This window comes from Thermobia domestica, chromosome 10 (genome assembly GCF_964235325.1).
Source record: "Thermobia domestica chromosome 10, izTheDome1.hap1.1, whole genome shotgun sequence".
In the NCBI taxonomy this organism is placed as follows: Eukaryota; Metazoa; Arthropoda; class Insecta; order Zygentoma; family Lepismatidae; genus Thermobia; species Thermobia domestica.
Genome location: NC_137463.1, coordinates 36,390,552 through 36,402,015, shown reverse-complemented (window position 1 = coordinate 36,402,015; position 11,464 = coordinate 36,390,552). Strand labels below are relative to the sequence as shown.

Genomic DNA, 11,464 nt, shown 5'->3' with positions numbered 1-11,464 from the left:
TGGTCCTATAACTAAATAACTATTTTTGATCTTCGATAATCTAGTGAAGGGTATATCAATTTTCTTACACAATCTAGTATTATATGTATGTACTTCATCTCTGAGTGTCATATTTGCCAGGTTTTGCTTAGTGTAAAGTAGCACTTGATAAATATATACATTAACTACTGTCATTATCTTAAGCCTGATAAATAGTGGTTTGCAGTGTTCTTTATCATGTGTTCCAACAATAATCCTGATGGTTTTCTTTTGCAAAACTAGAACATCATGTGCTTGGCTACTGTTACCCCAAAGCAAAATCCCATATCCAATTATGCTGTGGAAAAATGCAAAATATGAATTCCTCAGATACTCATTTAATATCTGCTGCAAAGACTAAAATTCAATAACAACTGCTGAAACTCAAATTCACTTTTATTTTTCAACGTCAATTTGAATGTCTGCTACAAAAGCAAGTACAATAATGATTAGCAGATCTGAGGTCCAATGATATTTAGAATTGCGAACTCGAATTGGAGAAAAATTTGGGCGCGGTGGCTCAGTAGTAGAGCGTTCACCTCCGGTGCTTGGGGTCCCTGGTTCGATCTCAGCTCGCGCCGTGTGAACTTTGTGATGGACAAACACCGTGCTTGTAGGTTTTCTCGGGGTTCTCCCGTTTCCTTCCACTTTCTTCATTCCACCATTTCATTCATTTCTCATCATCACCGTTTCGTTTAGCCTAACCGGCACAAACGTGGGACGTAGGAGATTTCATTCGTTTATTCGAATTGGAGAAAGTTTTTAAAATCCATGTTTAACAAGAACTGTCAAAGCTCAAGTGCAGTAATACAGTAACCATTTATCAAAGCCGAAGTCAATAGCCGCTATAAAAGCTTAAGTTCAATAATAATTTCAAAACTCAAATTCAATAATAACGATCAAGGCTTCAGTTTGGTTGTCAAACCTCAATTTCAGTTATAATAAAATTCAATAACTTTTTAGAGGGACCAATGAGGCTACTACGATTGAGGGACGGTACTAAAATAGAAAGTTTCTACGCTAAGACAAAGACGTTAGCTGAAGACAGTGGTACATGGGAGCATCTCAGTTTACAGCAAATAGTTGGTCAGTAATAGCTGATTACCTACGAGGGTTGTTACAAAAATTCTAACCCTAACCAAAAGATACTAGAACTAGACATGTAATACTTTTTGGTCTTATTTTTGAATCTTCCTATGATGTCATACCAAATTTGGTATTAACATTGACTTTTATTCTGTTGATACCGGTCCAGAAATACAGAAGAGTGAACAAAAAGTGACCAAATGGAGAAATTGAAGGCGAGAGCTGTTATTGAATATCTCCACAAGAAAGGTTTAAAGCCGCAAGAGATCCATACAGACATGGTTGCTTCTTTAGGTGATTGTTTCCCTTCATATGCCACAGTGAAGAAATGGGCAGCTGAACTTGAGGTGGAGAACCTCCATTGAAGATGGCACTCGATCAGGAAGGCCCGTGGAAGGATTAACTCCACGATCGGGCAATGACCATCAGGCAGATTGCGGACGTGAGACAGTGGACTTATCTACTGTAAGCGTTGACCGAATTATTACCCAATATCTGGGAATGAATAAGCTATGATGATAATGATGAGTTACAGTTTTTCTTATATGAGTAACAACTTTATCCATTACGACTCTGGAACTCACTAAATGGAACAATAAACACTTCTGACCAGAGTATATCCACTTATTTATCAAAAACTATATTACTGTGTAACGGTTTCGACAACTTAACGTTGTCTTCATCAGACACTAACTGCAGATGTCTGATGAAGCAGCAGTTAGTGTCTGATGAAGACAACGTTAAGTTGTCGAAACCGTTACACTGTAATATAGTTTTTAATAAATAAGTGGATATACTCTGGTCAGAAGTGTTTATTATTCCATATGGTAAGTGTTAGATTATATTTATTCAAAATAGTAACGTTTTATAAGTATTTATACCAACATATCATAAAAAATTAGATTTTTTGGTGACACCTGATAAATATATTACATATTTCCCAGTAAACTAACCTTAACAAACATTCTGACCCGAATTACACTGAAAATTTAAGCTTAAAACTTTAAGAGATGAAACTGAAGGTAATTATTCGGGTGACTATTTATGATTTTAGTTCCTATATTTGTCATTTTAAGTATTTATTTGGTAAGTTTTGACACGTTTTGAATCCAGTTTTGAATCACACCAACAAATTACAACACAATTGTATAACAGATTAGTTTATTCGTACAGTATTTTACATTATGCAATGATAAAACATTCACTATAATAAATTACATATTAGACAGAATGATATAGTCATGATTAATGAACACATGTTTTTCATATGTATAGTACAAAATAGACAGTGACGAAAATGTATATTTACATCCTTTTTCTCCATACGATGGCAGACCATAATGCTTTCATGATACGTAATCCATTGCTTCTTGTGCAGTCGTTTAGCAAGATCTCTCTCAGTGATACAATCTTTATCTTGTAGTTTCTTTGTTTACCTCATACGAGATACTTCAATTTATACACTTTGACAATGTGATGAGTATTTTTTGTCAAGTACTAACTAAATGCCACTACAATATCATTAATGCTTGTATATGATCCCGTGACAAATCCAACGAATCCAATGAGAATAATGAACGAGTTTTTCCACAGTTTCCAGTTCCATTTTCCTAGGCCATCTTCCCAGTTTGTAATAATGTCAATGACGGGTGGAAATATCAACGCAAGTATTGAGCTGCTAAAGGCACCAATTAGCGAAATAAATAGGTTAAGCTTCGGAACAGCTTCCGCCAGAGCAACTGAAAATATAAAAGAAACAAACATCGTATATATGTATGTAAAATTAACGTTACTAAAATAGTCAAAAGTTTGTTGTAACATCACATAATGACTGCAAAATAGAGGTGTATAATTAGGAAAGTTTGGTTTATGAGAACTCTTTTATGCATCTGTTCTCGTGGACATCTGGGAGACAGTACATCTCAGGAACTACTTAAATGGATCCAGGCCCGTATCCAAGGAGGGTTATAGGGTGGTCGCCCCCCTAAATTTTTACCGGCCCCCCCTAAACTTTTCACGGTAGGCTTGCAAATGAACTATAATATGGTGATGCAATATAATATGGTTGGATCGGGCCCCCCTAACTTCTATTGCCCCCCCTACATTTTTGGGCTGGCTACCGACCTGAATGGGTCATTACCAAATTTGGTCAAATTTGGTGAATGTAGAGGGTCACAAGCCAGGAATCGAGTTCACTGATGGAGGTGGTGTAAGTCAACCACTTCCGGTTTTAACGTTGATCACTACATAGCAAAAACAACCACAGATAACGAGATGATGATTCAATTTTTATGTTATGTACACTGTGACTAACCACTTTATGTGGTATATACTATGTATGACACTACTAGTTGATTATTAATGTGGTGACCCCCTAGACCATAGATGGTCACATGGGCATCAATATTTTACGTACTAACTTGCGTCAAGTCAATCCACTTTTGATCGTCATTATCTTACAAATCTCTCTAAGGCCCCGAATTATACTATCTTCAAACCTTCTTTTAGTATTACTTAAAAATCTCTTCTCTTCAGATTTCCTGACTAATTGCACATATTACTCATACGAATGATCTGTTCCGTCTATTTTCAAGCGTCTATCCGTACGTTATTCAATGAACTGTATCCTAATTTAAGAAGAAAACGTGTATATGCGTCACGTTAAATAGTTTTTCCTACCTTACTATCTGGTGTCAATAGATGTCGATAACGTGCAGGTACTATGTCCATTTAAAATTATTGTGACGATGTAATTGAAAGTTAAAAAAAAAAACTATTGTTTCGATTTAATTACATTCAAAATTAATGCTAATGACACGGAACATGAACGTGTTTTGCTATTTATTATTAGAACAAATATAGTATTAAAGGTTTTAATTAAGTACGATTTTAACGTATAGTGCACAGTGAGCCGAAGGCTATAGTACAGTTAGCCTATTGTAAAACTCCTTTTAAGAAAAGTGGTGGAGGTAATTTGTTTTCCAGCGTTTTTTGGTATTTCCTCTAGGAGGAAAGAACAAGTGGTAGAGATGATTTGTTTTCCTGCGTTTATTTATATATTTCGCCTAGAAGGGAAGAAAAACTGGTAAAGTGATTTGTTTTCCGATGTTTTTGGTATTTCCTCTAGGAGGAAAGAACAAGTGGTAGAGGTGATTTGTTTTCCTGTGTTTATTTATATATTTCGCCTAGAAGGGAAGAAAAACTGGTAAAGTGATTTGTTTTCCGATGTTTTTGGTATTTCCTCTAGGAGGGAAGAACAAGTGGTAGAGGTGATTTGTTTTCCTGCGTTTATTTATATATTTCGCCTAGAAGGGAAGAAAAACTGGTAAAGTGATTTGTTTTCCGATGTTTTTGGTATTTCGTCTAGGAGGGAAGAACAAGTGGTAGAGGTGATTTGTTTTCCTGCGTTTATTTATATATTTTGCCTAGAAGGGAAGAAAAACTGGTAAAGTGATTTGTTTTCCGATGTTTTTGGTATTTCCTCTAGGAGGAAAGAACAAGTGGTAGAGGTGATTTGTTTTCCTGTGTTTATTTATATATTTCGCCTAGAAGGGAAGAAAAACTGGTAAAGTGATTTGTTTTCCGATGTTTTTGGTATTTCCTCTAGGAGGAAAGAACAAGTGGTAGAGATGATTTGTTTTCCTGCGTTTATTTATATATTTCGCCTAGAAGGGAAGAAAAACTGGTAAAGTGATTTGTTTTCCGATGTTTTTGGTATTTCCTCTAGGAGGGAAGAACAAGTGGTAGAGGTGATTTGTTTTCCTGCGTTTATTTATATATTTCGCCTAGAAGGGAAGAAAAACTGGTAAAGTGATTTGTTTTCCGATGTTTTTGGTATTTCCTCTAGGAGGGAAGAACAAGTGGTAGAGGTGATTTGTTTTCCTGCGTTTATTTATATATTTCGCCTAGAAGGGAAGAAAAACTGGTAAAGTGATTTGTTTTCCGATGTTTTTGGTATTTCCTCTAGGAGGGAAGAACAAGTGGTAGAGGTGATTTGTTTTCCTGCGTTTATTTATATATTTCGCCTAGAAGGGAAGAAAAATTGGTAAAGTGATTTGTTTTCCGATGTTTTTGGTATTTCCTCTAGGAGGAAAGAACAAGTGGTAGAGGTGATTTGTTTTCCTGTGTTTATTTATATATTTCGCCTAGAAGGGAAGAAAAACTGGTAAAGTGATTTGTTTTCCGATGTTTTTGGTATTTCCTCTAAGAGGGAAGAACAAGTGGTAGAGATGATTTGTTTTCCTGCGTTTATTTATATATTTCGCCTAGAAGGGAAGAAAAACTAGTAAAGTGCTTTGTTTTCCGCTGTGTTTTGGTATTTCGGCTAGGAGGGAAGAAAAAGTGGTAGAGGTGATTTGTTTTCCAGCGTGTTTTGATATATCCTTTTAGTTGAGTGTGGTGTAGCTTTCTATAATTTTCCATTTATCCATCTCTTATCGTACCAATTTTTTTTCTTCTTTCTCAAAATTTTGTCTACGAAAATCCAGTGTCTATTGTTATTTATTTATTTGTTTGTTTGTTTATTGGTGTCATCGACCAACTTTCAACACAATTGGAAGGATTATTCGTTTATGATGACTTCTTTCCTTTTAATTTCTTCGAAATGACTGAGTTGCAATGCTAAATGGTTTTGTATGGAGTAGCAACAGACCAATTCCACCCGTTCTTCACAATTACTCTACTTTTTCTTTTTTTTCTTTTACTGCCTTCTCATTTATTAGGAATACTCTTAAGTATTACTATTCCAGATCTTTAAAAGTGTTATTCACTACAGAATTTTGTCTTAATAGCCTATTAAGTTACGTCTATGAGGAAGAAGTCTTTTTTTTTAACTTTAAAGAGGATTTTCATGGTTTGGTTTTATTGAGATCTTCTTTTAAATTGATTTTAAGTTTTTTTCTTTTAGAAATTAAATTTTGTTACGTGATCTTAATATTCATAGATCAAACTTAGTTTAACTTAATTAATTTAACTTAGTTTAGTTTAACTTAAGTATATGGTAAGAACCAATATTCATAAAATAAGAACTATTTAAGTAGTATTAATATATATTTGAATAATCTCTACGTACAGCGTTTAAGAAACCCTTACTAACTAATTAACTGATCAACACCTATTCCAAGTTGTATATTCTAGAAATTTTAAATTTAGACGGTGCATAGGATCAGAGATGGAGTGGTTCAGTGGGTCGTGGGTCAACAGCATGTGACCCACCACCCACCATGACCCACTGTGACCCACCACCCACCATGACCCACTGCGACCCACCACCCACCGTGACCCACTGCGACCCACCACCCATGACCCACTGCGACCTACCGACTCAGTATGATCTATCGACCCTCTCTGCTCACTGCATTGTAGAGAGTATCTTCTGAAGACTGGTAAATTTGTCACCGTTTTACTTTCAAGACCTTCATTTCTCTTTCTTTTCCACTTGTTTCTGTCTACCTACCTGAGGTGAGTATATCTAACCAAGTGAAAAAAGAACTTCAGGCACTTTTGGATATTGATGTTTTTAATAGTAATAATAGCAATAGGACTTACACTACAACTTGGCTTTCGAGACCTGTGGGTTTTTAGAGCTAACTACCGGAAAAAATACATTTTTGAATCACTGTAATATATAAATTATTTATAAAAAATTGAATGTAACTATGTGTGCCTGATCATGACGGTCAAATTGCAAAGTCAAATGAAATTTCTTTTGGTATATAGTTAGACCTTAATCCAAATTGGGATGTTATATTATTTTTATTACAATGCATAATATCCTAAGGAGGTAGTGAGGATCCGAATTTTTGCGAAAAAAATGAGTATCTCGCAAATCTCTAACTTACGGAGCTGAAATTCAGTGTATTAACTCTTTATTGAAAATAAACAGAATGTGTCTTAGCATTTTTTAAAATTCTCCTTTATGTGGGGGGGGGGGCACTTTCTATATATGGAAAATTGGTAGTGAGTTGGTTTGTAAAAATTATCGAAAACGATCGATGTTATTTAAGAAAAAAATCAGAAACAAAAAATACAGTGCTTGGCTCCATATATCCATTGCTTTCTGCTATAATAATTGCTGAAGCTTATGTTTATTATATGGAGCGCTCACAGCACAGGGCAATCAACCCATAAAGTTGTGAGAAAAATAGGCATAAAATTTGTACTGTAAGCTTAATTACACGGAAATTTGAAGTTTGGATTGCACGCATAATTGTATGGAAAATTTTACGCTTTTTTCCCTTTACGTTGGTCTACTTACTTTGATTTGGAACTTTGAAATTTCATTCTTTTTTCCACTGAAAAGTATTGATAATTCAACAAGGAAATAATTATACTATGATAATTTAATTGAAATTCATCGTAATTTGGCACATGGCAAACAGCAGTGTGGTAATTGAAGTTGAAGAAGGAGGGAAATTCCCATTCACCTCTGAATACTTTCCAGAAACCTCGTTCGCTTCCGCTTTCTAGACGGGGGAAGGAACTTGGTAATGGTATCAAACCTTCATGTGTAATTACAAAAATTAAATTTATAAACAAATAAGAAATCATCAGTTTATCAGGCTTTAATTGATAATTTATTGACAAGATTCCCTATCAAAGGCGTGGTAGATGAAGTTTCTGTTCTACATGGGTCAACATTGCCAACTGACATGGTCGATATGGAAAAGATGTTGTATAGTGATAGAGAGATGATACTTGTTGCTGAGTAATTCAAAACTGACTAAGAAAAATCGTTATGAGACTTAAGTCTAACAAGTAGATTGTCGATGAGAAGTTGCAGAAATCGGGTAGAAGTATTATCAATTTCCACGACAGAGTACGAACGGGGATTTCCCCTTATGAATTTACAGATGACTGATATTAGAAATAGATTAAGTGCTCAAACATTGTCTAACTTGTTGTTCATCAATGTTAATGGCCCACTGCTAGACAAGCTCAAAGTAGACGAGCTAGTTATTTCTTGGCTGAAGGATGGACATCATTCCACTGCGGATGATTTACCGCCAAAAAGTTACCAACAGGAAATAAATCCGATTTCAGATTTGTTTTAAGGTGGAAAATTACGAGCTATAGAAAATGTATACTTGTATTAGTAATGGCTTATTTGTGTTATTCAACTTTGTACCTACTTTTTAGTAAGTCTCTTCTTTGCTTTAGGTAAACTACTTTGGAATAAACATTCATATTAATTGCAATTATGCATATTTGTAACTTAAATTTAACGTGCTTTAGTGATTATACAAATTACAATTATGAGCATACTTTATGGAGATGCTCTCACATAGGGTACCCGAGCACCTTTATTCCCTATAAACAACTGATTTTTCAAGTTTTTTGTGAGAAAAATACTGTGAACTGAGAAATCATAACCTTTTCCATATTGTACTGGGGTATTTTCCTGTGAATAGAAATTTCTTTTTTAATGCGTTGAGAAATTAACACTTACAAGAATACTCTCTTAGTGCAAGTATATTTTAAGCACACACTAATTTTCCAACACCTCGAACTGAATTCAATTTCCTCACTGACAAACACTTTACCATTTTATATCGTAAAGGTCAGATCCACCGTTATTGTAACAGAGTGGTGCTTGAGCGATTGACTAGAAATTCAAACTCCGATTAGTGACAATTTCACAGTCTTGTTTTATTACAAGTGTAAACTCTTTAGTCAGATCAGAAGAGGCATTGGATCGTGTTGAGAGTTGATGACGATGGATTTTGGTGAGTCAGAGTAGGTTAAAGTGGATGAGAGTGGTTCATGGTGGGTGGTGGGTCAGAGTGAGTGGTGGGTCAGTGGGTCGTGGGTCATGGTGGGTGGTGGGTCAGTGGGTCGTGGGTCAAGTTTTCATTGACCCACGACAACTCTGCATAGGATTTGTGACGTGAGGCATAATTAAGTAGGGATGGCCGGATCCGGATCTGGCCGGATCCGAAGATCCGGATCTGATTGGGTCCGGATCCTTTGGATCCCGATCTCGGATCTGGATCTGGATCCGGATCTCGGATCTGGATCCGAATCTCGGATTTCGGATCTGGATCCGGATCTCGAATCTCGGATCTGGATCCGGATCTCGGATTTCGGATCTGGATCCGGATCTCGGATTTCGGATCTGGATCCGGATCTCGAATCTCGGATCTGGGTCCGGATCTCGGATCTGGATCCGGATCTCGGATCTCGGATCTGGGTTCGAAATTCGGATCTGCATCCGAAAATCCGGATCTCAGATCTTGATTCTTATCCAAACCCACATCTCACCCAAATTGTGATAAACTTGAATATCAAAAATTCACCGAAAGTAATTTCAGGAAGTCCTGACAGTGAAGAAGAAAACAAAAAATTAAGACGGATATTGACAAGTCTATTTGTCTCCTTCATTCTACACTAAAGATCAAATGCTTGCCTTACTAAAAAATAATCTGATTTGACCTGGATGAGAATTCGAATGTCGAATCTATGTCCATCCGGTTGTAGGACCGAGATGAAATACACACATATTTATATCTGAAACCGGAATACAAAACTCGAATATTTAAAATTCCTCAATACACCTATTTCATTGACAGTTAAGAAAACAAACAGTTAAGACAAGTATTGACTAGTTTTTACGTATATTTATCTTGCTCAGTTTGCTCTAAATATCAAATGTATACGGTACCTTACAATTAGATTTAATAATTATTTAGTAAATCACAATATGAGCACCGAGAACAATCTATGAATTTTGGTGCCCCTTATCTAGATTTGAAATTTCGGATTCATACATAGAATCAGGCTGAAAGATAAATATTTGAGATCTGGACACCGAAACAAGTGCTAGTACTAAGATCGTAGCTGTTTTACCTAGGTAATGCGAGCGGAAAGCGAGCACTAATTCAGCATGTACCGGTACTTTGGGGAACACGAGAAACTAAAATCAGATAAATATTCTTTTTCAGGGGCAATTTGCGCTTTAACATGACTTTTCATGAGTGTTGTGTTCAAATACGAAAACTGTAATGGCGACTTGTTTGAAATAAATGCCTTTTCTTTTTTAGCAATAAAGTTAGGTACTTTCACATAAAATAAAAATTAGCAAAGCACATTTCACTGATTAGAGTGCTGGTTCTTATGGAAGCTTTCACACTGAACCGAAGATTTCCTCATGTGGGTATCGGATTGCCACAATTCACCTTGCTGAAAGACGTGGTTTATCAGGAGGTCGGCCAAGATTCTTTTGGACTTAGCCTGTAGACTGCTTCTGGTCTCAATTATTCCCATATAACAAGACTAACCATAGAGTTGGTTCGAAATGATTTAAAATATCACTAATTGACCTTAACGGGATAATCGCGATTTAAATATTCGTAAATCAGAAGAGATGTAAATGTTAAGCGTTAAAATAAATCCGATAATTCCTAATGCAACCTAATGATAGCAATAAAACTCCTTATGTAACATTTTCAAAGCTAAGATTAACAGTTTTGTTCCTGAAGAGGGTTTATGGCAACATAGAATATTATAAATCCAATTATCATAAGTAGTACCTCTGACAGCCCCTCATTTTACATCACCATCGCCCTTCATCCTGACAAGTGGGCAATTCACTTACCCACAATGACTTTTCAGTCATTCCAGTGACATCAATATCTCAGTTTGGGTTTGGGATCATGCTTCGGTGAACCTTGACTATCACCATCAGCAGCTATTAGAGAATCAGAACTTATTTCTGTATTAGACAATGTGGGTAACTATAGCTTTTCGTCTATAGAAGACAGAGAGCGTGCCTTAGGTGCCCGTGGTCATGGGTTCAATTCCCGAAGAGGCACTCAACAATTTCGATGTTGACCCAGCATCGTGAGGACAATTGGGGAGTTATCTTAAGTAAGAGGTAGCGGACTGCAGTCTAGAAAGCCGGCATTAGGGACTTCGGGTGTCGATGCGTTGACTACACATCCCCACTTTCAACGTAAGCCCGCTGGTAGGAACCCAAGGACTGTCATGCCAAGAATTTAGTTTGTTTTAATTATCATAAATGGCTTCTTTATTATTAAATTTTATCCAATATTTTCTTTTGAACTAGTTTGGGAAACTCAGAGCTAGCTATTTGTTTTCTTTTTAATTTATGTTCATAGTTAGCACAACTAATCACTAAGGAAAAACAATCTTTTCAATAAAATTCGCCTCGCGTCTTTCGTAGCTCTAAGTTTAGTTATTTTTAGTTTTTTTTTTTTTTCAAGTTGAAGAGCGGTTTATCATTTTCCCCTCGTTTACCCTATTCTTTTTTCTAGTTTTACCTATGTTTCTTTGGACGGACATTGCGCCTATACGCACGTGCTTAGTGTGTTCGTTTACAAAAGCGGGCCATTTTCCTGCCACT

General features: G+C 36.0%; 1 protein-coding gene across 6 annotated transcripts in view; it reads right to left on the bottom strand.

Moving 5' to 3' along the window:
• Positions 1-2,248: 2,248 nt before the first annotated feature.
• LOC145662449 (proton-coupled amino acid transporter-like protein pathetic) overlaps positions 2,249-11,464 on the bottom strand; it is a 124,236-nt gene continuing 115,020 nt past the window's right edge. For all 6 annotated transcript variants that reach the window (XM_081728034.1, XM_081728036.1, XM_081728033.1 and 3 more), the window contains one exon: positions 2,249-2,843. In XM_081728034.1, coding sequence (XP_081584160.1) covers positions 2,602-2,843 — 242 coding nt within the window. In that variant the 3' untranslated portion in view covers positions 2,249-2,601. The remainder of the gene's footprint in view (positions 2,844-11,464) is intronic.